Consider the following 26,610-nt stretch of genomic DNA (forward strand, 5'->3'; position numbering starts at 1 on the left):
TTGTTCATACATTTTCATATATCATTTTGGGGGCAAAGGAAAACTTTAACGTGATAGAACAAAAATTCTATATGGGGCGCCTGGGTGGCTCAGTGGGTTAAACTGCTGCCTTCGGCTCAGGTCGTGATCTCGGAGTCCTGGGATCGAGCCCCGCATCGGGCTCTCTGCTCTCTAGGGGAGCCTGCTTCCTCCTCTCTCTCTGCCTGCTTCCTCCTCTCTCTCTGCCTGCTTGTGATCTCTCTGTCAAATAAATAAATAAAATCTTTAAAAAAAAAAATTCTATATGAACTGACTGTTAAAGTAACTGGAGTCTTTGCCTAATTACTGATCAAAAAAAAAAAAAAACTGAAAAGGAATTCTGTAGCTAGTAATTCTGTACAGTAGTGTACAGGTACATCAGAAAAAAATGATGGACTTTTTTCCATGATAACTAAATGTGTGAAAGTTAAGTGTAAGAAAAGAAACAGTTATCAAAGAGAATTGTAAAATATATGAAAGCTCTGGGGAAAGTGATAGCTGTTTCCATTTTATTTGTTCTGAAACTCCTCCTATTCACTCTCTTCTCTAAAAATGGGCATTTTCTGTTAAGCCACCCACCCTCACAATAGGTATTTCATGTAAAGTCAAAGAAACATTTAACTGGGAATAAAATAAGAATCTACCTATACTCAACAAAATATTATACTGTTCTCCAATATTTCCACTGCAAGGGCTAATATAGTAGAATTGGTATCTTTTACAAAACACCCATGCCAGAAATTATAAGACTCTGTACATTCCCTTATGTTTTTATAAACTATTGCAGTTTAAGTCCTTAATTGATTTTTAGTGCCCCTTTATTATTCTTTGGGATTTATGATTCTGGATTCTAGAAATATATTCAGGGTTTTTAATATACTCTTTATAAGAAGTATAAGACATGTATAAATCTAATTTGTAGCCAAGAAAAGTTCAGTTTTAAAGATTTCCATTTTAACATTTTATATTTGAAGTCCTTGAAACTTCTAAAGTATTCTGAACATACAGCTGCTTGCCACGTGTAAGTTCAGCCTGTGACCATCCACATAAGATACCATTTATTAATTAGCCATATAAATTTGTTATATACCATCAAACATGCCAATTTTATTTCACTCTTTATGAGTAGATTTCAAAGTCTCAGTTGTTATTCCAAAAGAGTACGCATATGTGGACAAAGAAATTTTTCCATATGTTGTAATAATACCACATCATATCTGAAAATAATATATTTAAATACTTAAATTTTTCATCTAATTAATGTCAAATAGTAATAAAATTTTTTGCATGCAAAACAATTATACTTTTTAGATATCTCTGTAGTGCTTATATCCTCCCAAACATGAAGATTTTTATTAAGATTTATTTACTTACTTACTTACTTATTTTAGCGCATGAGTGGGTCATCGGCTCTTGGTTTTGGCTTAGGTTGTTATCTCAGGGTCATGAGATCGAGCCCTACATCGGACTCTATGCTCAGCGGGAAGTCTGCTTGAGATTCTGTCTCCCTCTCTCTCTACCCTTCCCCACCTCTCTCAAATAAATAAATCTTAAAAAAAAAAAAAAAAGAAGAAGGTGGGTTCTTATCTCAGAACTATTCTTTGTATCGCAGGCTAATAACCATGTGACTTGGAAAAACTGACAGCCTCTCTGTGTGTCTTGTTTATCAGTTCTCCTGATAATAGTTAACGCAGGTTGTGTTTGGACGGCATTTAAGAACAGTAGAGGAAAGGGGGTGCATAAGTATCTTGCCGGGATTGTTTTTGCAGATGTGGATGAATGTGATGGAAACCATAGGTGCCAACATGGCTGCCAGAACATCCTGGGAGGCTACAGGTGTGGCTGTCCTCAAGGGTATATTCAGCATTACCAGTGGAATCAGTGTGTTGGTGAGTTCTCACTTGTTACATAGCATCTGCTTTCTTACTTCAAAGTATCTGTGTAAGATGAACAAGTAATAAAAGTGTTGATGTTTCAGTGTAGCCTCTGAATCCTAGAACTTTAACACCAGTCCTCTGGACAGATGCACAGACAGGGGCTCTGTGACACTAGTCTACTTGTGTATGTTTGAAAATATCCAGAATAAAAATGTTGTTTTAAGTACCCCAAAGGGAGCTCAACTAAAGCTTTTATAATTACAATTTTCTACTAGATGTAATTTTAACTTTCTGAAGATGGTGTCAAGATTCATCATCTTTATTTGCTAAGGTCAGGGGCTTTTTCATCATTAATTTCTTAACTTTAGATTTGGGGTTGAAGAATTGCCCATCCATCTCTCTCATAAGTCCTACATCTAAATGAATTCAGATCAGCTTAATAAGGACTGTCCCTCTGTGCTTTTCAGTTACATACATTAATGAAGAAGGCTAAGTATCTGAAGGTAGAAATTGTAGCTACTTACAGCTAATTCTGTTTAATTGAATTTGTCTCGAGACAAAAGTGTTTGTAAAATAAAGTCTCTAGGCCCTCAACCCTGTTCCTGGCACTGATAACAGTCAATGGAAATTCTCCTTTAAGAGAGAGCCTGATCAAAGAGAACATTATTCTGTGCTTGAATAGCCAGCTGATGTACTTCGTAGAGGCCTGATTTCTTGGCTCCGCCTGAGTGCGCTTCATGGACCTGCCCTCAGTAGATGCCCCAACAGCAGAGCCTGAAGGAGAATCGAGGTCCTGAGGGGAGCCGGTGGGGCGCTCTCCTGTGCCTCTGCCATGATTTCAGTTACCCCACGTGTTTCTCAGATACTTCACTGGGAGCATCCACTTGATAAATTAATCTGATTTTATCCTTTGTGGTCTTCTCAAAAGAAATTTCTAATGACAGTTTAGTGAATTGAGAAGAGAAAATTAAGCTGAATTTCGAAGGAGGGAAGCCAACCTGGTGAAAGCCACAGAGAGGCTGTGGTCTTGTGCGAGGCCATAGACAGATGCTCCGTCAGCCCACGGATAGATGCTCGTGCAGGGAATGCAGAAACCATTCGTGATCAAGAAGTTAGGGACACACTTTCCAAGGATTGTCAGAATGATGAGTTAGGCAGTCAATCAAAATGGTGGGGTTACTTCTTTTTCTCTCCACACACAAAAATGCTGCCCAAGTCCTTATGCCCGGATTGATTTATAAACAGAGGCAAAGTAAAGGCACACTCTTGAGAATATAGAGATCAGTGCATTTGTAGACAGCTTTTGAAACAGTGTAAAATAATTATATTGCTTTGTTTACTAAAGTGGAGGGTCTCCTATTTTATACATAATATGGACTTTTTGTTAAATCTATGGCTCTTAAGGCAAAAGAATGATCTTCTAATATTTCATAGGTGTCAGCTTATTAAATAGAATTCTCATTTTTGAAATGTTCCTAAGTATAAATAAGAGCACCTGTGGAGTATCAGCTCACTTTCCAAGTTTTTAAGTTTTCTGGAGCTTCTGCCTGTGAACATCTAGTGCAAAAACAGCTGTAAAGGTTTTTACTAAATTGGTCTGATTTTAAAATTAAGGCTGCTGCTACATCCTAATTCCCCTTTGGGGGATTCTCTGAATAGGCATTTCAGCAAGGCCATCACCCCCAAGCAGCTCACGTAGTGTCAGGGCAGGGATTTACTTGGAAAGGTTCTAGATTCATCTGTGCAGGGTTGAGGAATCTAACTGGTCCCAACTTTAATTGCTGACTTACTTGCTTTGAACCCTACGTAATTCCAGTGGGAATTTTAACCCAACTATATGGCAGGGATAGAATTAAACCATCAGGAATGAATAAAAGCAACAGGTTATCAAAAGAACAAGAATCCTGACAAAATACAACTTGAAAGGCCACAAATTATTTTTATCTGTTACTGCATATGTGAATATCATTACTCTTTTCATATGCTTGAGGGGGGAAATGAAGAATGAACTCTTTCAGATTTATCTGAATTCCCTTAGTAAATAGACAAAACTGTTCAGAGTCAATGCATCAGATAGTTTAATATTAAATTGTTAATACTACTGCCAACTTAAGGAAAATGACAGTTTTTTTTGTGTTAATACTGAAAAAAGGTTTTAATTCAAATGAATACTTGAAAATATTTCTGGTCACTAGCCAGAGAATATTTATAACTCTGCTATATACGCTATAGAGTTTCTCAGATGTTTGCAAACATTGTAATTATTCAAAATTGAAAATAAGTATTACCCTTTGCATATAAAGAAAAATGTTTTATTAGGGAAGTTTTTGGTTATGTAGTGTTCACTAACTTCCAGTTGCTTCTGGGGTCACTTCAAAATAATTTGATCACAGCTTAGTGAAGCATAAATCAGCTCAAAGTATGTATCAAACATGAACGTATTTTCAAAGTGAGATGACCAGAGTCCATAAAAATATACCACAATGTACATTTGTAACATACAAATATGAAGTGTTTCATGGTGCTTACAAAAACAGTACACATTTTTAAATGTTCTTGTCAGTAGTATGTAAATACCATTTACTCAGTTGGTTTTGCAGATAATTTTTCTACATAACACAATGTCTAATACCATATTCATAGCAGGATTGTTTTGTTAAATTATAACCTAATTTGCATTCTGTTACAAGAGAAATACTGGATATAAATGTCAGAGTTAATGATTAGAGCAGATAAGCCTCTGTGGCAGAATGCCAAGTCTTTTGTGTTTAGAAATAAAACAGCAGTTATGTCTGTGTCATAGGCAGTCTAGTGATTAGGAATTCATTAAATACTTTCTCCTGATGAAATGAAGACTGAGAACTTGTACATGTTAGGTAATCATTGCAGGTTTAGATCGAGAATTCTCTATTTTGTTGGCCTGATTTAATTGTGAAACTACAATGATGACACAAATGTTGCCGCATAATGTCTGCCCATTCGGTAACCCACGTGCTGAACTTAATGGGCTCTGGGTTCCTGCAAGAGGCCCCAGCCGCACGGAGACCCCATCTGCACCCTCCATAAGCTCCCTGAGTGGCTGCACAGAGGCCCTTCCCTCCAGCTGCCGTGTCCTCTCCTTACACATGGACCATGTCCCCACGGGGGCTGAAACACAAACTTGTCACATCCTAGGTCAGCAGACACACTCTGTTCCAGGGGAGTCCCAGGAATCAGCAAGAATTCCACGGAATAGATGGGACTTGTGCCCAGGGTGGAAGCTGGATTATAAGAAAGCTCAAAGGAGTCAAGCCACATTCTCTTTATCAGCCAGACAGTTAAGAGCAAAATTGTCATCTCCCAAGTTAAAAGCACAATCAGGCTTTGATGTTGTTAAAATATTAGCAACTGAAAGTATAACCTGTAATTATCCTGCAGGAATTTACAGTTTAAGATTATTAAACAGGTAAAACTGACGTCAGCTTGATGCCCAGATGCAAACCTCTCTCAGAAGACACATTCTGCCCCTAACAGGTTCTCAGTAGCTAAAAGCATATGAGATTTTTGGTTCAGTAGATCCACTTAAATAATGCTTCTCTCAGTTATTTTAATTCAGACTATTTAAATGTTTATATATACTTTTCTCCCCATATAGAATGAATTTGGGAATTGCTGGGAGAATATACATGTACCCAGATAGAGGATTTTTTTTTTTAATCAAGACAGAATTCACAGACCAGAAAATTCATTATTTCAAAATGTGTAGAGTTCAGTGGTGTTTAGTATATTCTCACCAGAGTTTGCAGCCATCACCACATTTTCATTGCTCCAGAAAGAAACACCATATCCATAAGCAGACATCTCCATTTCTCCCTCCCTGTAGCTCCTGGAAAATAGTAATCTACTTTCTAGCTCCATGGATCTGAGATCCAGGCTTTTGAAGTAACCTTCAGTTCAGAGAATATAAAAGTTACTCAGTAGACAGACTGCAAAGGTCTGTCCCCAAGGACTGCCATTGTATTGAGAAACAGCACAAACAGAAAATATAAAAGGGTAGGGCAAGGCTTTTTTAAAGCCGTAATTTAGGCGGATTTGTTGGGATTTGGTGATTTGGGTTTTGTTTGTTTTTTTGTTTTTTTACTTGTATATGCTTTTGCCAGTCAGCCATCAGGGTAAACATTTTTTAAATGTTTTAAATATCTAGAGATATTTCTCTGTAAAACCATCAAGACTGTGAGACTGGGCCTCTTTGCCCCCACGTAAGAGTCTCTTCCTTTGTGCTCCTAGACGAGAACGAATGCTCCAATCCCAGTGCCTGCGGCTCTGCTTCCTGCTACAACACCCTGGGGGGCTACAAGTGTGTCTGCCCCTCAGGATTCTCCTTCGACCAGTTCTCCAGTGCCTGCCACGACGTCAACGAGTGCTCATCCTCCAAGAACCCATGCAATTACGGCTGCTCTAACACGGAAGGGGGCTACCTCTGCGGCTGCCCGCCCGGGTACTACAGAGTGGGACAGGGGTAAGGCCGCCACCCCCCTGCCTCGCACACAGGGAAGCAGGAAAATGCACGGGGATGAAAAGCCCAGGAGAACAAGCACTGCTCAGAGGACTTAGGGTATGGGAAGAAGTACCACTGGGAAGGCCCCCGGTTAGGTCAGCGCAGCAGGACCGCTGCCTCTATGGTGTCTGCAAGACCACCTTTTACTATACAGGGAGCGCTCTCCTGCCCCTTGGCACAGCCTGAATTGACTCAGATCCCTCAAGGCCAGAGACGGGTCAGTGTTGAAAAATGCGGCTCCCTTGTTGTCGCTGACGCCTGGGTTCTAAAGTTCAAGTAGAAATGGCTATGCCCCAGCTTTTTCTATGAATTGCAGCAAGTGCTTGCCCAGCGGTCCCCAAGGAAGGATCCTGTCCCTCCCTTTGCTCCTCTAGCTTTACACTGCACAGAGAGGATGGGCCTAGTTCCTGTGGTGCCATCTCCACCGGGCTGGCTTTCTTCCAGCAAAGGGCCCTCTCCCAAGCGAGCCGTCTTGAGGGCCGCTGGCTGCAGCGGAGGTGCGGGCGGCCTGCATCGTTCTGCCTGGCAGCTGGCTCTCCCAGCACAGAAGACCGGAACTGATGAGTCAGTCAGGGTCATCTTCCCCGGAAGGAGCAGTGAGTGAGTCAGGCACTGAGGGGAAGGAACACATCTGTCTACCACTGGTACCTCATAGTGCTTGAAACCCAGGTCTTGGTCTGGATAAGTGCCCTTAAGAGCCAACATAGCAACTCTCACCATCTGTGATGGGAGCTCAGAAACCACAACTGCGGCAGCAGGAGCTCTCTCCAGAGCCTAAGCGCAAGTTTCGGACTTACAAAGCAACAGAAAGTCTTTTTTAACTTCTTGATTTAACTACACCTGAGTGCTTCAGTCGAATTAGGATTGAAAACTGGAGAAGCCTGGAGGTACTCTCAAGAATTCTGATGTTCAGAATGAGGGAGAATCTCATGCTTCAAGTGTCAAAGGAAAGAGTTACCAGGAGTATTAGGTGTTTCTATTTGTGAGTTTACAGTTCCTTTGTTGGTTTCTTGTCTCCAAGAAGTCTCTGCTCTACCACTGGAAAACCACAGTCACAGTTAAGGGTGAAGTCTAACCATGCCTTGCTTCTTCTTGCCCATAGCCACTGTGTCTCAGGAATGGGATTTAACAAAGGGCAGTACCTGTCCCTGGATGCAGAGGTTGACGAGGAAAATGCTCTGTCCCCAGAAGCATGCTATGAGTGTAAAATCAATGGCTACTCTAAGAAAGATGGCAGACAGAAGAGAAGTGTTGGGGAGCCCGAACCCACTGCCGTGAGTAAACCTCTGTCTTGTCACAAGATTTTATCCTTAAGCAGGAACATGTACCGCACAGTCAACTTTTACATCAGTTTCAGCCTCACTGAGGTTACAGCTTTCTTGTAATGTTATAACTAAATTCACAGACACAATATGGCAGAGACACATTACAATTAATGGCATTATTAGCTCAGAACACAAGGACTAGGGGGAAAAAAAAATTTAAAGATTCATAGTTTCAGATCTATGTTTTTGTCCTGACAACAAAATTGAGTTGACACTGTGAAGTGCCTGGAACAGTGCCTGGCATATTAGTAAATGTCACCAAGTAACACCTGGTATCCAACGATGTTGGTGATTTTCCCAAAAATCAGCCATAGCACCACCCTCTTCATATAACATTATTGCAAAATTGCTCCCCCACCACCCCCCTCCAAAAAAAACAACAACCCTGGGCAACAACTAGCTGCCTATGTGAGTTGGGGGACTTGCTTCATTTTTCTGGGCCTCTGAAACTTCCCTCATCTGTAAGGCTAGATTTCCCTAGCCAAAATGTCTGTGGTTCTATTTTGTAATAGTAAACAGGCCAGTATTAGATTAAGTTGACTGAGGTACTAACTGTTTAAATAGGGCGATTAAGATATCCATCAAATACCCCTTGACTACAAATCCAGAAATTTTGCTTATGAAAAACTCCCACTGTGATACTGGGGACAGGATTCTGTCTGATCACTGATGGGCACTTTTTTTTTTTAAACAATTTTATCTACCTACCTACCTACCTATTTTTCTTTTGGTGAAAGTGAGAATGTGTACCCAAGTGGGTAGAGGCTCAAAGGGCAGGTAGAGACAGAATTTCAAGCAGAGCTCAATGTGGGGCTCGATCTCAGACCTTGAGATCATGACCTGAGCCAAAATCAAGAGTCAGACAGTTAACCAACTGAGCCACCCAGGCACCCCAGTAGGCACTTATGTGCCAGCAGAGCCAAGTTCTTACTTAAAGGTATCCACTCAAAGCTTTGGATTTTTGCTTGTCTTACAAATAGCATTCTAGGGGCACCTGGGTGGCACAGTCAGTTAAGCAGCTGACTCTTAGTTCCGGCTTGGGTCATGATCTCAGGGTTCTAGGATCGAGCCCCATATCCAGCTCTGTGCTCAGCACGGAATCTGCCTCAGGATTCTGTATCTCCGTCTCCCTCTGCCCCTCCCCCTGCTTGCTTGTGCCCTCTATCTCTCTAAAATAAATCCTTAAAAAAAATAATAAAATAGCATTTTAAAACTTCCCACCCTTCTGACCAAGTGAGATTTGGTTTATCTGGGACCTGCCATACTGGTTTTTTACCAAAGCTGATTCAAACCCAAGCCCAGGACTCTGCAGGTCCCTCTGTCTTCACTAATGGCTCCCTGTAAACACACCCCACTCATGGCTGTGGGGGCCTTGTAAATCAAACCAGACCTTCAGAGGCCAGATCGCTCTGGGGATCATCCCTACCGTTGGCTAAGAGCCACACTTTGAAATTAGACTCCAGCCAAAAAATATATATATATATATATATAATCATTTCTTAAATTATTTTTTCATTAATAAGCTTGTTATTCCATAAACTCATCAACAGTATTTTACAGTGTGAAGCTCTCTGTAGGCTCAGCCCTGTCACCGGACCTGGGTCAGGTGCATGAGAGGCTGTACAGATCTCCACCTTGCACTCTGTGGAACCGACCTTGCCCCCAGCTGCCAGGGCCTTGCAGGAGGCTCCCTGTACAATCATTCGTGGTGCAGAGAGCACAGAGTTGTCCTCCTGGCCACAGCCCCAGCAGAAAGCCCCTCCCCATCCTCTGCGTGTGCCTTAGAATTTCTTCCCACGTCCTCTCCTTCTCTTTCTCCAGGTTGAACACGTCAGCCTGGACAGTGTCGACATGGACAGCCCCATGAGAATGAAGTTCAACCTCTCTGGCCTTGGCTCAAAGGAGCACATCCTAGAACTCATGCCAGCTATCGAGCCCCTCAACAACCACATCCGCTATATTATCTCCCAAGGGAACGACGAGGGGATCTTCCGCATCCACCAGAGAAATGGGCTCAGCTACTTGCACACGGCCAAGAGGAAGCTTGTGCCCGGCACGTACACACTGGAAATCACTAGCATCCCTCTCTATAAGAAGAAGGAGCTTAAGAAACTGGAAGACCACAATGAGGATGACTACCTCCTAGGGGAGCTCGGGGAGGCTCTCAGAATGAGGCTGCAGATCCAGCTCTATTAACCCCTTACAGTCTTGGTTCCAGGCTCCAGTCCCTGCACAGCCAGCCTGCAGCAGCCTCGGAAAAATCAGCGACTAACTGCGAAGAGGGGAAAAAAGACTTTTGTTTCTTTCCTCCCTGTCTCAGACTGCAGAATGTTGACCCTCACAGGGAGGGGTAATTGAGACTCTGGTATGGCCAAAGATTTGAGTACAAAGGCAACCGTGGTTACTGTATTTTTTATATAACTTCACTTTAAAATATATTAAAAGAAAACTAAAACTAAATGTTCAAGAGATCAGCATATGGCACTAAATGCACAAAAATAATGTGAGCTTTTTTTTTTTTTTCCTGTTAGCAGTCTGTAACACTTTGGGTATTTTGCTATAGTTGCTAATTAAAAAAAAAAATATAGATGTTTATTTATTTTTAATGCAATAATATATGGAGAAATGAACAAACTATGTAAACAAAAAGGGAAACTCACTTGTTTTTCTTTAGATTTATAAATTTGAGCTATTTCTTTTAGAGGTGCTTTTTAAAAAATCCAGTAGATTCAAGAGAGGTTTCCTTTTGGTTTTCTGCCAGGGGTCCAACTGGTACCCATCTGACGATTTTTAAAGAAAGCCTCCCAGAGCTGTAAGGGCAGCATAATCAATAACTTAAAAGACGGCCATGTCATGAGATCCTTCAGAAAGGAGATCAAAGCCAGAGCAGCTCGCGGTGACGATCGTTCCCATCACCAGACACACACCAGGCAACCGAAGATGAAGCACAACCACTGTAGCAAAATACCTTGACTGCTTGTGAGACCAGTAGCGTTGCAGGCCAAACCGTACTGTATTTCCTTCATATAACCTCAAGGAAGCACATGTGCTCCCCACAACACCTCATTCCTACCCAGGGTGGGCCGCGCTCCCGCGGCACCGGAGGCCGCCGAGGTGCGGCCAGTCCTCTGCCAAGGAACGCCTGGCGTTCTGTAGTGTTTGGTGCTGTCTTAGATTAATGGTGCATTTATTATGTTCAAGCTGTTTCAGGATTGCCATATGTGCAAACAAATCATGCAGTACAGCCGAGGAATATATGTTGTTGTTTTTTTTAAATCCATTTTTTTTAGAATTTTCATTAATACTGTAGTTATACACCATATGCCTCGTTTTATCATAGCCTATTGTGTATGAGAGATGTTTGTACAATGAATTGATGTTTAGTTTGCTTTAGTCATTTGAAAAGATTCTGTACCAGGACGTGCTGATAGAAGAACGTCCCCGTGTACTTCTCAACCCAAGAACCTGTCCCTGGACCAGTGACCAAACCTCATATGTGAAATGGCCAAAGCACGTGCAGGCTCCGGGTTGCTCCTCTCACACCTGTGCTGACCAAAGATTCATAACCAATTTATATCCAGTTGGGGGTTTTGTTTTGTTTTTTTAATACCTAAAAAAAGAAACAGTGTAAATTTGTAATCAAGTGTTTGTGAGGAAAAACTTATGGTTTTTGGTTTTGTTTGTTTTTGTAGTTCTGTGTATCAAATATGACACTTTTCTTGCAATAAAGCTTATTTTGGGGTAGTTTGCTGGCTGAGTTTTATGAGACTATAACCTCCACTGTGTTGGTGGGAGGCGCTGGGGGTTTTGCCTACGGAGACCTGTAGGAAATCGCCAGAAGGAGAGCCAGCCACAGTTACAGAAAAATGAGAGAATGCTGTGCAGTCTGTGACACAGGTGTGTTCAAGTGACAATGACAATGTAAAGTCCTCTTCAGGTAGAAGGACAAAAATCAAGGCAGTAGGTCATCCCTTCCCCCACAGATTCTAAGATGTCTCGGAGCCCCCCATCTTTCTAGAGACCTGAGAATCCCTTCATGTCATCCCCATGTAGGCTCTGAGGATCACTGTATTAAAGCAGCTGTGAGGAAGTATAACGTTCTCTGAGGCTTTCTTTTTTAAGGCTTTTCCTGAGCTTGAGTTTTTAAGCAACAGTACTTAGCATTCCCAAAGCCAAATGGCATCTCCTCATCCACAAGAATCCAGAGCTTCCCAGCTCTTGCGGCATTAGACTTCCTCAGTGGGTAAGTGGCTAAATATGACAACTCACTTAACTGAAACCCCCTTTTTTTTTCCTGATGCACTGTTGACATGAGCACAGAAATGTCTTATAAGTCAGTTCAGTGCAAAGTTTGAGAATCTATACACTCAACTTACTCATCTAGGGGATGAGAAAACAAGAAAATACCATGACTGGTCTCAATACTGCCCTCTGCCTATCAGCGAGGCAGGAATTTGCCTCAGGGCACGCTTTCTAAACAGACCGACTGAGTTTCATCTGGCGTCTATTACTGCTACAGTATGAGAGCTCGTAATGTGAAATCACCTGGAACCAAATTTGACTCTAACTTTGAACTGTGAGCAACCACGCTCTTAACTTTACCTTTAACCTGCTCTTGAAGGAATTTTGAGAATCCACGCCATCAGCTGCTTTACACGGAAAAGATGAAAGACCATTCAGGGCTTTCCACAGAAGGTACTGGCAAACATTTGACTACCTCAAGTCACTCGTAGAAAGAACCTTCTCAGGCACCTCTGGCGGCCTTATTACAATTCTCTTACCCTGAGCACTGGCACAGCCATCATTAATTTGTGTCTCTCTGCTAACTGCTCATCTATTTTGTATCATTTTATCATTTTCATAAAATGTATCCTCAGAAATTACTTTAGCTAAGTTATGCAAAACTAAGCCCAGAGATTACACACACACACACACACACACACACACACACACACACACCCCAAATCCAGTGGGTACATGTATTAGTAATAATAAGCAAAAATTTGGTCTTCAGATAACATGAATTCTCTTTCCATTAGTGTTTAGACTTGGATTTTTTAAAAATTTCGTTCTACTGAATACTTTTTGATTTTGCTGCCTACTTGTGGTAGATGAAAGGTGATGGTCATGTTTACACATGAACCATAAAAACCATCCAGGGATTTCACTCTAAATTCAAACACCTCCCCTTTTGGATGACCTAGGAATATCACACAGAATCATTCATTACCGTCTGTCCCTTCTAAATAACCCAAGGTTTTATTTTACATTCATTGCTTTCTTGGTTCACAAAATACATGCTTGGGGCAGTGGGTGGAAAATACAGCTAAAAGGACAGAGCATCAATCTATCTGAGTCCTACAAACCTTTACGTTCCTATCCTTAGTGCTTCAGGGAAAACAGGTTAATTCATATGTTAAAAATGAACCATGAAAAATTGCCAACCTTTTGCCATATTTGACCTATAGAATGGTAATTTCATACAGTTCAATTTAAAGGTTCAGAAATATTCATGCTCAAGAATAAACTGGAACTTTTAAAATTTCCCATCTCTCTGCAAAACAATCAGTTCCATTCACTCCTTTCCACGCCGCTTGTGGCTCATTTGTACTCCTGATTTACAAGAGTCCACAAGAGAATACACGTAATTTATTCAAATAGCCACTTTCTTTCATGCTCCAAAGACTTTGGACAGAGTCTAAATCACACATCTTTGGGACCTTGTGGCAATTACTGGAAGCTTTCTAAAGACAAAGACAAACCCACTGGGAAAGACTGAAACATAGCACCATTAAAATAAAAAAAGGGTAACTTAAGGCATCTTTACTTCTGGAGAGACAGGGAGAAACAAGACGACTCATTAACACCACACAGAAAGTGAGCAGGACAGCCCTGTTTGCAATCTCAGCCAGCTTGCCTTTGATATTTAGCTTCTGGTTTCTTTTTTTTTTTTTTCTTAACCATGATTGCTCACTCAAAGAGAAAGCTATGGTCTTCTTGCTTAATAAGAAGTATGTATATCTGACCCAAATTCTCCTTGAAAATCCCTCCAGGGATGCAGAACAGTGGAGTCCTAAACTACAATGCGCAGCTCCTTTAAATTCACCACATCAACCGCTGAGGCAGAATCACCTTGCTGGTAAAAGAAAGAAACCTTCACATCAGGCTGACCTGAGTCTGGTGCGTGGGGATGGGCCAGGCTCACCCGGCTCCCTGGGATCTGAAGCCCCCTCCGAGATCCTATCCCCCCCACTCTGGGAGGCACTGGTGCGTAGAAATCCCCCAGGTGTCCTGGCGTCATGTACAGGTAGGAAACAAAAGGGGAGAAGGCACAATGCTGACGTCCCTCAGCACACCAGTGTTGAATTCCTTCTCCTCTGACGAGCTACCTGACCTCCCTGAGCCTTGGGTCCTTTCTTAGGGTGCTGTTTCCCAGCGCACGGCTGAGTGGACTGCGTGAGACAGGGCAGGCCATGTGGTCAACAGAGGGCCCAGCCCACAACCCACACTTAGTAACTGTCAGCTGCTCTTCCCGTCCTCCTCTTCCTGCTGTGACCAAAGCCACTAGCATAAGAATGTGCCCCATAGTGACACAAAGCTACTTCAGAAGCAGGACCCTGAAACTTGGGCTTCCCATAGCCCCTGGCCATGTCTCCTCAATAGTCCGCACCTCTAGGGAATCTTTAGAAGTGCCAGTGCGGTCAAAGGCGTCTACCACCTCTCCCCTGCTCTTGGCTCTCTAGTTGTGACTATAGCCAGGGGAGCCGGGCGGCAGACACGGCCCTAGGAAACCAGACATGAAAGAGAACACAGACATAGGATAATCCTCTCTAGGATGATTGAGTGTCATGGAATGTCAGAGCTAGAAAGCCCTTTAGAAGCCTCCTCATATTACCCATGAGGAAACTGAGGCCCAGAGCAGGCGCCCAGCTAATGGCACTGCTCGTGTCTGTGGAGGTGAGACCGGAGCCTGGCTGGCCGCTTGTCGTCTGGTGCTGTTCGTATTTCCACTCCATGGTAAGCCTATTTGGGTCTCTTTGAAACCCTGAGAATATAGTCCAGTTCCCACGGTTTTGGCTCACACTGAATCCACAAATGTTTTCCAAGCACGATTCCAGCACTCGTTTCTGTTTTGTCTACCCCACCCTCGGTGTGACTGCCCCAACCTCCTCAAGACCAGAGACCCTGTGTGCGCACCAGAACGCCAAGACCCTGGCTGCCACAGAGTCACCCCCCCCAACCCCTGCGACCGTGTACTTCTTGAAATGCCCTCGATAGCCCAGGCTTTCCAAGGGTTAAACATGTTATTTAAACCAGGCCTTCCAAACTTTTAAAAACAAATACACATTTGTTTTACGAAGTGTGCCTAAAGAAAGCACACTAGTTGCTTGTGTTACTTAATTGTCATCCCCCCCTTTTCCTGTGCGCCTAAAAAAGGTATTACTAGATTAAGTCGGCTTACTTCTGCAATAGCCAAGAACCAACAGCTCCCATTAGTCACCCCCGCTCGGGCTGCAGATTAAATGTCAGGATGCAGTGTAGACATTTTCCAAAGGAAAACAGGAGAACGCTTTACATGACGTTTAGTGCAAGCCATAGGGAAAGTGAGCATTAATAGCCTTCCCCAGACAACTACTGTTCCGTGCGTGAGCTGCATTAATGAAACAGTGGTATGTGCTGGGAATGGCCAATTCCTGAAAAAGTGTCAAAAAAGCAACCCCTGGGCCTGCTTCAGCCTCTGTAGTTTCCGCTCCTAGGTTTACCCCCTTCCTCCGGCTCTGGTGCACCCGGCCCCTGCTCTGCCACTGAGAAGCCTGCTTGTTCGAGCCGCGGTGGATTTCCTGCCTCAGCCTGCGCCTTCGTGGCTATAGGACCCGCGGCAGGGGCCCAGGCCTCAGGGCCACGTACCAGCACCTGGGACGAGCCCACGGCTTAGTTAACTCACGTTCTGCTTTAATCAATGAGTGAATGAAGGGAGGCAGGGTACTCTCAGACTCTCTACCACCCTGGGGAGGAATGAACCAGTACAGACCATGATGAACTGCCCCCAGGGGAACTGGCCCCTGTCTAAAGGGCGGGTGATTTCACAGTAACAGTATTACTGGCAATCTGAACACATTTCTGGGGATCGCTCTGGAAATGCCTTCCCATCTTTTTGGAGGACTTTCTTGATTTAGGTTGCTTTTTTTGCACCTTTCTAGGAAGCCTCGTGGATCTCATCCAGGAGGAGAGTCAGATGCAAGGCTCTTGGGAAGGCTCACTATCATCTGGATTTTTCACAGGAGAGGACCCTCATCCACACCTGGACCAGCTGCCACGTCGGTGGTGCTAGGCATGGGAGGCCAAGCCGAAGACCTTCTCTTCTCACAGAGAGTTTACAAGACTCTGATGTTTGAGGCAGATTAACTACAGAAATATTTGTTGGACATCTATATCCAGTCCTCAAGGGATTTTGCCCTCAAAAGTTGAGGGTCGATTCAGAGAAACAAGATAAGCAGATGAGATTATAAAATGGTATGGGGTCGGGACGCCTGGGTGGCTCAGTGGGTTAAGCCGCTGCCTTCAGCTCAGGTCATGATCCCAGGTCCTGGGATCGAGTCCCGCATCGGGCTCCTTGCTCAGTGGGGAGCCTGCTTCTCTCTCTGCCTCTGCCTGCTTGTGTTCTCCTGTGCACGCTCTCTCTCTCTCTCTCTAAAAAAAAAAAAAAAAAAAATGGTATGGGGTCAAGGGCTGTAGTGAATCCCTCAGACAAATGACCTAGACTGTGTTGGCCAAGAGAGTGGTGGCTGAAATCTAGAGCTGCCAGAGCTGGTTCCCTAGGGATGGTGGGAATCGAGCTGGACGTTGCAGAGCAAAGTAGACTTGGAAATAAGGTAGACCGTGGGAAGGAGCCCCTGGGAGATAGAAGAGCATGCACAAATGTGGACATGCATACAGGAACAGGAAAGACGGGCCAGTGGACCTTGAATGACGGCACCATCAAGTACGAAAGACAAGATGACTGGGCAGGACGGGGCTAGGGTGTGAGGTGCCCTAAGGTCACACTGAACCATTTGGACTTTACCCTGTAGTCAATAGTTGATGAGGGGTCACTGGTATATGGATGAGAAGTGATGAAGAGAAGAGGACCTAACACCAAGCCCTGGGAAATACTCCAGAAATAGAATCAGAGCAGCTGTCAGAGCATGGAGGGAAAGAAAAATCGGAGAGGTGGTCGTAAAACCAGAACAGAGTGTCAACGTAAAACCAGAACAGAGTGTCAACGATGTCCGGATAGGGAGGTATTTGAGAAAAGCATCACGAGAGTTATTTGCTAACAAAAATCAATCTTCTTCCTTCACAGCCTCCAATTTTTATCTCTTTCTGTACCTGAGTCACTCTGTTGCCAGCAGACACAAAATGAACCATATACAGGATCCTTTTCCACCCACCGACCTGAGAGGTGGCATGGCAGATGAGGAAAATGATAGCCTTTCAGGCAAAAAGATCTGGGTGTGTATCACCTCTACTGCTCACTCGCTGGGTGGAATGAGTCACGTGCTGTTAAGCTTTTTAAGTCTCCATGGGTGGCCCACATGCATCACCCTTCCGCAGGAATTCCTGGGACAAAGTACCAAGTCAGTCACACTGGGACGTCAGTGGTCTCTACCTGCCACCACTGAGGTCTCTCTCCTTGGAATGGGACTTGCGCAGAATAAAACAAGAACAAATAACAGTTCTCACAGTCAACCTAAGGACCCTCCCATGGAACTCTGGGTCACCTCCTCCCATCCCGATCCCCAGAGCTGACCGATTCTGCCTTCTGTCTAAGTCTCGTTCTTCAGTGTCCCCAGAATTTTCTGAGCTATCCCTATAATCAATTACTTACAATTAATTTAATTCTCAGAAGAGTCATTGCTTGTATCTTAAGAACTCAAACTCCTAGGACTGTAATGAGCATGACAAGTACGGACATCTCCAAGCACATGGCCTACGGTAGAGAGCATACAACAGACCAACTCTAAAGACGTCAAGAAGGAAGCCGCACACTTTCCTCAGTCCCATCTCCTGTGCCCTCTCTCACCCTGGGTAACTAAGCCAGGGCGGGCCCACACACAGCTCTTGTGAACTCCCTTCTTTTTACTATTTCCCACGTCCTCCCCACCCCTCCAGCTGGGGCAGGTGGTGGGCGGGGCTGTGCCGGACTCAGTCCTGGAGAGTCAGCCACAGACAGACCCCTTTGTTTCTGAAGCAGGAGTCCAGGAAGGTGAGGCCTCCTCTGCCCCAGAGCTAGTGTTCTGCATTCCACAAAGGACCAAGAAAAATGGCAGTAAGAGAAACCATTCACGATCCACAAGAATTGAGACCAATAGCCCCCAAAAGACCACCAGCCCCTATAAGAGTAGAACTAGCCCAGCGAAGGAGAAGGGAGAGAGATCAAAAGCTGTGGTTCTGTGTCAGCCACTTTAATTAAATTTCTTTCCATGCTGTCGTCCTCTGTTTTCCTGGCAGTATTCTGCTCAACTGTGCCACGGGCTAAGAGAGTACAAGCATGTGAAGCTTTGTGTAGAATCAATAAGTACACAAGACATTTTTGAAAGAAAAAAAAATGCATTTGGCCTAACAAAGCCAGCTCACATCTTAAAGAAACAGTTTCTCCAAATGCCAGTTGGTCCAGCTACTTTCCCAGCAACCTACAGTTCCTTCTTCACCCTTATCTGCTTGGCCCTGCGAGAGGCAGTCTTCAGGATAGAAAGAAAAAAAAAAAAAAGCTTTCTGGTGTCTGTTTTAAATTTGTTTGCATCTGTTTTATGTGTCTTACTTTGCCCTTGTATTTGTTTTATAGCAAAAACAAAATAGGGGCAAGATAACCATGTCCCCGAAAGTCTATGCATCTGTAAGCTCCCTTTTGCTATTGATAACAAAAGCGATCTGCTTGACAGCATAGATCTTTTCCATATACTATAGATACCCAAGTCCCTCCCTTCCTTGAAGTTTCTTTCCAGGCGGATGAAGGGATAGCTAAGGTTGAGTGCATGTCTCTCCGGGGTCCTCAGGAGAGCTATTTCCACCCCAAGAAACCTGAACGCCTGAACCCTCTTCCAGAGAGGAAAGTGCAGTCAGAGGGGAACCAGAGAGAGCCAGAAGAGACAGCGGGCGTGTTTCTGAGCCCCTGCTCCCAGTTCCATCCAGAACCAAGGACTCATGCCTCCTAAAGTAACACACAACCCCATCATCCACCCCCGAATATCAGGCTACCCCAAGAGTAAGACAAACTCCCCTTTCCCCAAAGGAGAGAGACTGTTCCAGAGAGAGAAAGAGTGAGCGTAGAGCCAAACCGAATCTATAAATTTTAGGAAGCGTACGTAACAATAACTTTTATTTTCTCCGTATTGATTTAGTTACATAACTGTTTAAAAACTACATCCTATCTAAAATAATATATCGATTAAATATCATTTATTTCTCCACACTCCCATTTTATCAACTGTATTTAAATTTCTTGCATGCATCTCTGACCTACATGGTGTTCTGTGCTTTTTAAATCACTTGACACAGATTTCCAAAGCACATGATCTCCAGGGTCCCCTGAATTGTTTTGAGACCCAGTACCTTTCTAGTGAAGCTGTCCTACGATTGTGTTTCTCAGGCCACAGCTACTCATTTGCTACTTGTTAGGATAGCTGATTATTTTCACTTATCTTATAGATGTCTATTCAAGATCTTCATAAAGAAATTACCATACTGCTTTTTATTTATTTTTTTTAAGATTTTTATTTATTTGACAGAGAGAGACACAGCGAGAGAGGGAACATAAGCAGGGAGAGTGGGAGAGGGAGAAGCAGGCTTCCTACCTCGCAGGGAGCCCAATGCGGACCTCAATCCCAGGACCCCAGGGATCATGACCTGAGCCAAAGGCAGTTGCTTAAGGCCTGAGCCACCCAGGTGCCCCTACCATACTGCTTTTTAAAATGATCATTAGAAGTTGCCTTTTAGGGGCACCTGGGTGGCTCAGTCAGTTAAGCGTCTGCCTCCGGCTGGGGTCATGATCCCGGGGCCCTGGGATCAAGTCCCACATTGGGCTTCCTGCTCAGTGGGGAGCCTGCTTGTCCCTCTCTCTGCCTTCCACTCTGCCTACTTGTGTACTTGTGCACTACTTATGCACACACTTTCTCTCTCTCCCTGACAAATACATAAAAATCTTTAAAAAGAAAAAAGAAAGTTGTCTTGAAAAGACAATCTGAAACTTGCAATTATGATATCAAAATATGGGATAATTACTTAATCTGTGTTAAATTTATTTTCCTTAAAAAAAAAAAAACCCACATAGATCTACCAAGTGACCTTTATAAAACCAAAGTTATTATTGATTAAAGTCACTTCAGGATAATATAATGTCTCCAAACCTGTACTGTATTTGTAACGAAGTTGTTGGGTGCACACCCCATGTGACATCTTATAAAATTAACACATAAGGAACACCCTACAATATATGCTTGGCCGAATATATAGCTAACCTATACTTAACATTTATATGTATTAATAGTAAGCCCAAACACAGTAACTCACTAATATTCATGTACATTAACAAGTCAACAAAGAAACAGTAATTTCATGGTCAAAGCTTATTATTATTTTATATGTTTCATGGGAAGAGGTTTTTTGCAGCTCCTTTTTTTTTTAACCCAATCACAGAATCTTTCATTTATTAAAATGACATTTGTTTTTAATTTCTGAATATAAAAAAAATTTTTAAATTCACTACAGAAGATTTGAAAATATAAGTTATGCTATAGAAGCTAGTGGCACCCCAAAATGTCTATACCCAGAACCTGTGAATAGGTTACTTTACAGTCAAAAGGGACCATGCAGATATGCTTAAGCCTGAGGATCTTGACATGGGCAAATTACCCTAAATATCTAGGTGAAACCATGTAATCATATGAGCTCTTAAAGCCGAGAATCTGCAGGGCACCTGGGTGGCTCAGTCGGTTAAGCATCCAACTCTTGATTTCGGCTCAGGTCACAATCTCAGGATCCTCGGATCGAGCCCTGTGTCAGGCTCTGTGCTCAGCGGGGAGCCTACCTGAGGATTTTCTCTCCTTCTCCCTCTGCCCCTCCCCATCCCACTCATGTTCACGCTCACGCTCTCAAATAAATAAATCTTAAAGAAAAAAACACAAAACAACAACAACAACAACAACAAAACCACAGAGAATCTGCTATAAACTGAATGTCTGTATCCCCCAAAATTTATATGTTGAAATCCTAACCCCCAAGGTGATAGTATTAGCTGGTGGGGCCTCTGAGTGGTGATCAGCTCAGGAGGATAGAGCACTCATAGGTGGCATTAGAGCCTTTATGAAAAAGACCCCAGAAAGCTCGACTGTCTTCTCCCATGTGAGGACACAGCAGAAGGAAAACAGTCTCAGAACCAGGAAGCAGATCCTCACCAGACAATGATTTCACTAGCACTTTGATCTTGGACTTCCAGCCTCCAGCACTGTGAGTGGCACATCTCCATAGTTTATAAGCCACCCAGCCTGTGGCATTTTGTTGTAGCAGCCCAAATGGACTGAAACAGAATGCTCCTGATTGTGATCACGGAGAGATGTGAAGACAGGAAGACCAGAGCCAAGCAATGGAAAAGGACTGAACCCATCCCTGCTTTCTTTGAAGATTGATACAGGGGTGGGGGTGGAGTTGGGGGACGATGCGTTAGCCTCCCAGAGCTGCCACCGCAAAGCACCATGATGGGGCAGCTTCAATGAATTTGTCTCATAGTTGACAACTGACTCTATATCAACTCATGACAACTGACTCTATGTCAACTCAGAGTTGACACAGAGATAATTGATTGTCTCATAGTTCTAGAATCTAGAAGTCCAAAATCAAAGTGTCAGTAGGGCCATGTTCCCTCTGAATCCTGTAGGAGAGAATCCTCCCTCCATTCTTCCTAGCCTCTGGGAGCTTGCCAGAAATCCTTGGCTCCCCTTGGCTTGCTTTGGGAGCTCTTCCATCTCTGCCAGTCATCACACTCTGTTCCTCACTTGTCTGTCTCCGTGTCTCTTCTCTTCTTACAAGTCACCAATCACCAGCCCACTGTCCTCCAGGCTGACCTCATCCTCTCTCACATTTAAATCACATCCTCAAAGACTATTTCCAAATGGGGTCACATTCACAAGTACCAGCAGGGCTTAGGACTTCAATCTACCCTTTTGAGAGACCCAACTCAACCCACAACAGAGCCAAGAGTCAAGGAAGGTGAGTGGCCTCTAGAATCTGGAAAAGGCTAAGAAACACATTCTTCCCTAGAACCTCCATTAAAGAGCACAGCCCTGCCAACACCCAATTTAATCTATTGAAAATTCTGGGCCCGTCTTTTGCCCTACAGATCTCACAAATAATAAATCTGCATTGTTAAAGCTGTTAAGTCTGTAATACTTTGCTCCAGCAGCAATAGAAAAGCAATATACAGAAGTACTTGGAATTTTTATAAGGAATCTTTATAAGAAGCCTAGAAATAGTCCTAGATTAACTAGACAATCATCTTAAAAATATCAACTTCACCCCCCGACCTCACACCATACACAAAAATTAACTCCAACTGGATCATATATCTAAATATATAAACCAAAAAAATAAAGCAAAAGCATAAAAGAAAAAAAAAGTTAATAAATTAGACTTTGCCAAAATTTCTAACTCCTGTTCATCAAAAGACACCATTTGAAAATAAATATGCACACCACAACCTAGGAGAAAATATTCACAGAACACATACTGCACAGGGACTGAGGCCTAAGATACATAAGGAACTGCTACAACTTGGTAATAAAAAGATAATCCAATGTTTTAAGATGAGCAAAATATTTGAACAGACATTTCACAAATGAAAATACACAAACAACCAATAAGTACATGGAAAAGTTTTCAACATAATTAGTTATAGGTGAAAAGAAAATTAAAATCATAATATGATACAATTATACACTGACCTGAAGGGCTAAAATTCAAAAAATACTGGCAATACCAAATGTTGGCAAAGATCAAGAACAATGAGACTTTGATAAATTGTTGGATGGAACATAGAATGTTATAATCACTTTGGTAAAGGTCTGACACTATTGCAAAACTGAACAGGGGCACCTGGGCAGCTCAGTATGTTCAACATCTAACTCTTGATTTCAGCTCAGGTCTTGATCTCAGGGTCGTGAGTTCCATGGAGCCCACTTAAAACAAACAAACAAACAAACAAACAAAAAACAACCTAAAAAAATACTTACTTTATGATCCAGCATTTCTACTCCTACGTTCTTATCCTAAACAAAAGAAAACTTGTACAAGACATTTCATTGCAGTTTTATTCCTAACAGCTCAAAACTGAAAAAATTCCAACCGTCCATCGGTAAGAGAACTGATAAATTGTCATATTCATGCGATGGAATATTACTCAGCAATAAAAATCAACAAACTACTGATAGACACAATGACAGGGACTTTCAGAGTATCGTGGTGAGTGAAGGAGGCTTACAGACAAGAGCACTCACAGAATAATTCCATTTATGGAAAATCTAGAGTAAGCAAAACTAATCTAGTGGGCAGAGAAATTTAGTGGGGAGAGAAATAAGAACACTGGTTATCTGGGATCCATTATTGGATCACTTTGGCTACAGTGAGGTGAACAGAGTGAGGGGGGCAAACATGGAAGCAGGGAAGGCAGCTGAGAGCCTGTTGTAGTTATCCAAGTGAAAGTTGACAGAGGTTTTTGCCAAAGTACTGGCAGCAGAAGGGGTGCTCTGACCCAAATCCTGACATTCTATTTAATCGGGCAGATTTTTTTTTTTTAAATAAAATGACATTTTCCAGGGGTCTCTGGCCAGTTCAACCAATACAGTGTGTAACTTTAAATCTTGGGGTTGTAAGTTTGAGCCCCACATTGGGATAGAGAGTACTTAAAAACTAATCTTTTTTTAAAAAGATGATTAAAAATTGTTTTTCCAAAGAACACAAACTGATGGCCAGAAGACACATTAAAAGATGTTCAACATCACTAAACATCAGGAAATGCAAATTGAAACCATGATGAGATATCACATACCTGTCTGAATGGGGAGGAAAAAAAATAAGGAAAAGAAGAGAAGAGAAAAAAAGAAAATAAGAGAAATGAAATTAGTGTTGGCAAAGATGTGGAGAAAAGGAACCTTCATGCACTGTTGGTGAGAATGTAAACTGGTACAACTAGTGTGGAAAATAGTATGGAGGATCCTTAAAAAATCAAAAATAGGATGACCATATGATCCAGGAATTTCTTTTGAAAAGTACATGCATTCCTATATGTACTGCAACATGATTTACAATAGTGAAGATATGGAAGCAATGAAAGTGCCCATCAAAAGATAAATGATTAAAGAAGATGTGTGTGTATGTATACACACATATGCATACAATAGAATATTACTCAGCCATGAAAAAGGAGGAGCTCAAACAGAGAGAGAGCGTAAGTTCTTGCCATTTGTGACATGGATGTACCCTAGAGGGTATTACACTAAGTGAAATAATTTAAACTGAGAAAGACAAATAAGATATGATTTTATTCACATGGGGAATCTAAAAACCAACCAACCAAGCAACGAAACAGGCAGAAACAGACCCCTATACAGAGAACTGGTGATTGCCAGAGGGAAGAGAGGGTGGGCAGAATGGGTGAAAGGGAGTGGGAGGTACAGACTTCCAGATATGGAATGAATACTTCATGGGGATGAAGGGCACATCACAGCGATGGTCAATGACACTGTAATAACATTCGATGACGGACGGCAGCTACAGCTGCAGCAACCACAGTAGTACGTACAGTTTTTAAATCACTGTGTTATACACTTGAAACTAATCTGACATTGTTTCAACTTTATATCAAACTAAAAAAAAAGAGAATTAAAAAATAAAAACACATTTCTTACAGTTATGTAGAGAAAGAGCTCCTTTCAGTGGCCCCCGTGCCCACAAAAGCCAACTGAGAACTGAAGCAGCTTGCCTTCAAAAACACAATAGTTCTCCTGAAATCTGGCTTCGTAGTTAGACATCAGGAGATACAGCAAGAAACCCTCAAAGAAACCTCATCATGACAGATCATTTTCCAGTTGGTAAGGACATCAATGTTCATTTTTACAATCAGAGCTGTTTCACTTTCCAGCGACTTGGGAGAAGAAGCAAACCACAAAGATCACGTTTCTTCCAAAATCCTCCAGCTCCAGGGATTTCCTTTCTTTCCACTACAAGGGTGTGAAAGTCCATCAATCAAATCACAAAGACGACACTAGCATAGAGGGCTCCCATGGCGTACATGGAAGCAATTCCTGTTCGCTGCTCTGACATCCTGGAACATCATCTTTTCATCACATGAGGATGGAGGAAGCCCTCGGAGAGAGTGCTATCCAGACCCAGATACTGGCTCCCTCCACAGCTAACGGTGAGATCACAGGACAGCGTGAAGGACTACAGAAAGTCACACAAAGCTAGAGGAAAACTTCTTTGAAACAAAGCATCCCAGATGCAGAAATAAAAAGGCCATTGTAAATTATAGTAAGGTCTGATAAATAACCGTGTTAAAGAGAGTTTCATAGTGTGTATAAAAGATAACATAAAGAAGAAGAGGGGGGGAATTGAAAGAAAATACGAACAAGCATAGAACCAATAAAGGAGCCAGAAGGGAGGTTAATACAAAATTTGAATAATCCATTCCTGTATACTTTGCCCCAAGCTACATATTTGGCATGTGGTATATTAAAAATGGCCACAAATTCTTTGTAGCTCCTCCTGTCAAGAGAAGCTCGTGGGCTGCTCTGTGACTTGCTATGACCCACAGAGTGCAGGAGATGGGACACGGTCCAACTTCTGAGGCCAGCTCTCAAGATCTCTTGCACCACTGGAAACCCAGCCTCCATGTGAGGAACCCCAGACCCGTCTGCTGGACACACCAGGCTGCCCTAGCAGCCACCGGGTGACGGTAGCCAGGTGCGTAAACCAGACAAGAAAACTCACTCAGAGGAGCCTTGGACAAACAGCTGATCCCCTAAGGGATTAGTTACTAAAATGTTTAAGACACTAAGTTTTGGGGGGATTTGTTATGTCACAAAAACAATAAAATACAGCATTAAACTTTTTAGTAGCAGCCACAGAAAGGTAAATCTGGCCATTTTAAGAACTCAGTTGTCTGTGGGATAAAGCAAGAGAATCGCAGGAGAGAACCTAGTTGGGTGTGATTTCTCGTGCTCCTCAGGCTCAACCCAGCAATCTAGATAAGTGAGTGTGTTTATAAATTCTGGTGCTCATTTCACTTTTCACGAGACTTTGCAAAGTCTGCCTCTCAAATTGGAGAGTTTATTTCTACAGCCTGTCTGGCATGTATGAATCCTTAGGGCTGGGTGGGGCCTCTGAGACCATCCAGTCCCGCATTCATTCCATGACTCCTCTCCGCTCACAGTCTCTACCATGTCCTGTGGGCACTGACTTCCCATGTGAGTGTCCCCCCTGCCCCAGGGCTGCCTCTGTGGATGCTGGAGCTGAGGCCGCTGTCACCTCCCGGTGGAATTACTGCGGCGGGCTCCCAGCCACCCTTATTCGCCTCACAGGAGCCAAAGCGACCTCTTAGAAAGGTAAGTCTGATCCCTTCTCTATTCCGTGCAAACCTTCTTGCAGCTTCTTGTGTTACCCTGAGTGACTCCGCACACCCATGCCCAACTCTTCGACTTCGATTGCTCTTCCCTTTACTCACTCTATCCCTGCTTTAGCTAACCTCGCTGTTTGCAGAAGCTACTGGGTGACTTCTGCTTGGGGTCTCAGACAAGCCCTGCCTAGAACTCTCTTCACACAGACA

The 26,610-nt window shown here is 43.0% G+C and overlaps 1 protein-coding gene across 1 annotated transcript in view; it reads left to right on the forward strand.

Annotated features, from left to right (window-relative positions):
- LOC111140889 (fibrillin 2) overlaps positions 1–9,953 on the forward strand; it is a 247,559-nt gene extending 237,606 nt beyond the window's left edge. The window contains exons 62-65 of the mRNA XM_022493138.1: positions 1,788–1,907; positions 6,162–6,393; positions 7,535–7,706; positions 9,579–9,953. Of these exons, the coding sequence (XP_022348846.1) occupies positions 1,788–1,907; positions 6,162–6,393; positions 7,535–7,706; positions 9,579–9,953 (899 nt within the window). The remainder of the gene's footprint in view (positions 1–1,787; positions 1,908–6,161; positions 6,394–7,534; positions 7,707–9,578) is intronic.
- Positions 9,954–26,610: the final 16,657 nt, after the last annotated feature.

Source organism: Enhydra lutris, unplaced genomic scaffold (genome assembly GCF_002288905.1).
Source record: "Enhydra lutris kenyoni isolate GAN:26980312 unplaced genomic scaffold, ASM228890v2 scaffoldscaffold5, whole genome shotgun sequence".
In the NCBI taxonomy this organism is placed as follows: domain Eukaryota; kingdom Metazoa; phylum Chordata; class Mammalia; order Carnivora; family Mustelidae; genus Enhydra; species Enhydra lutris.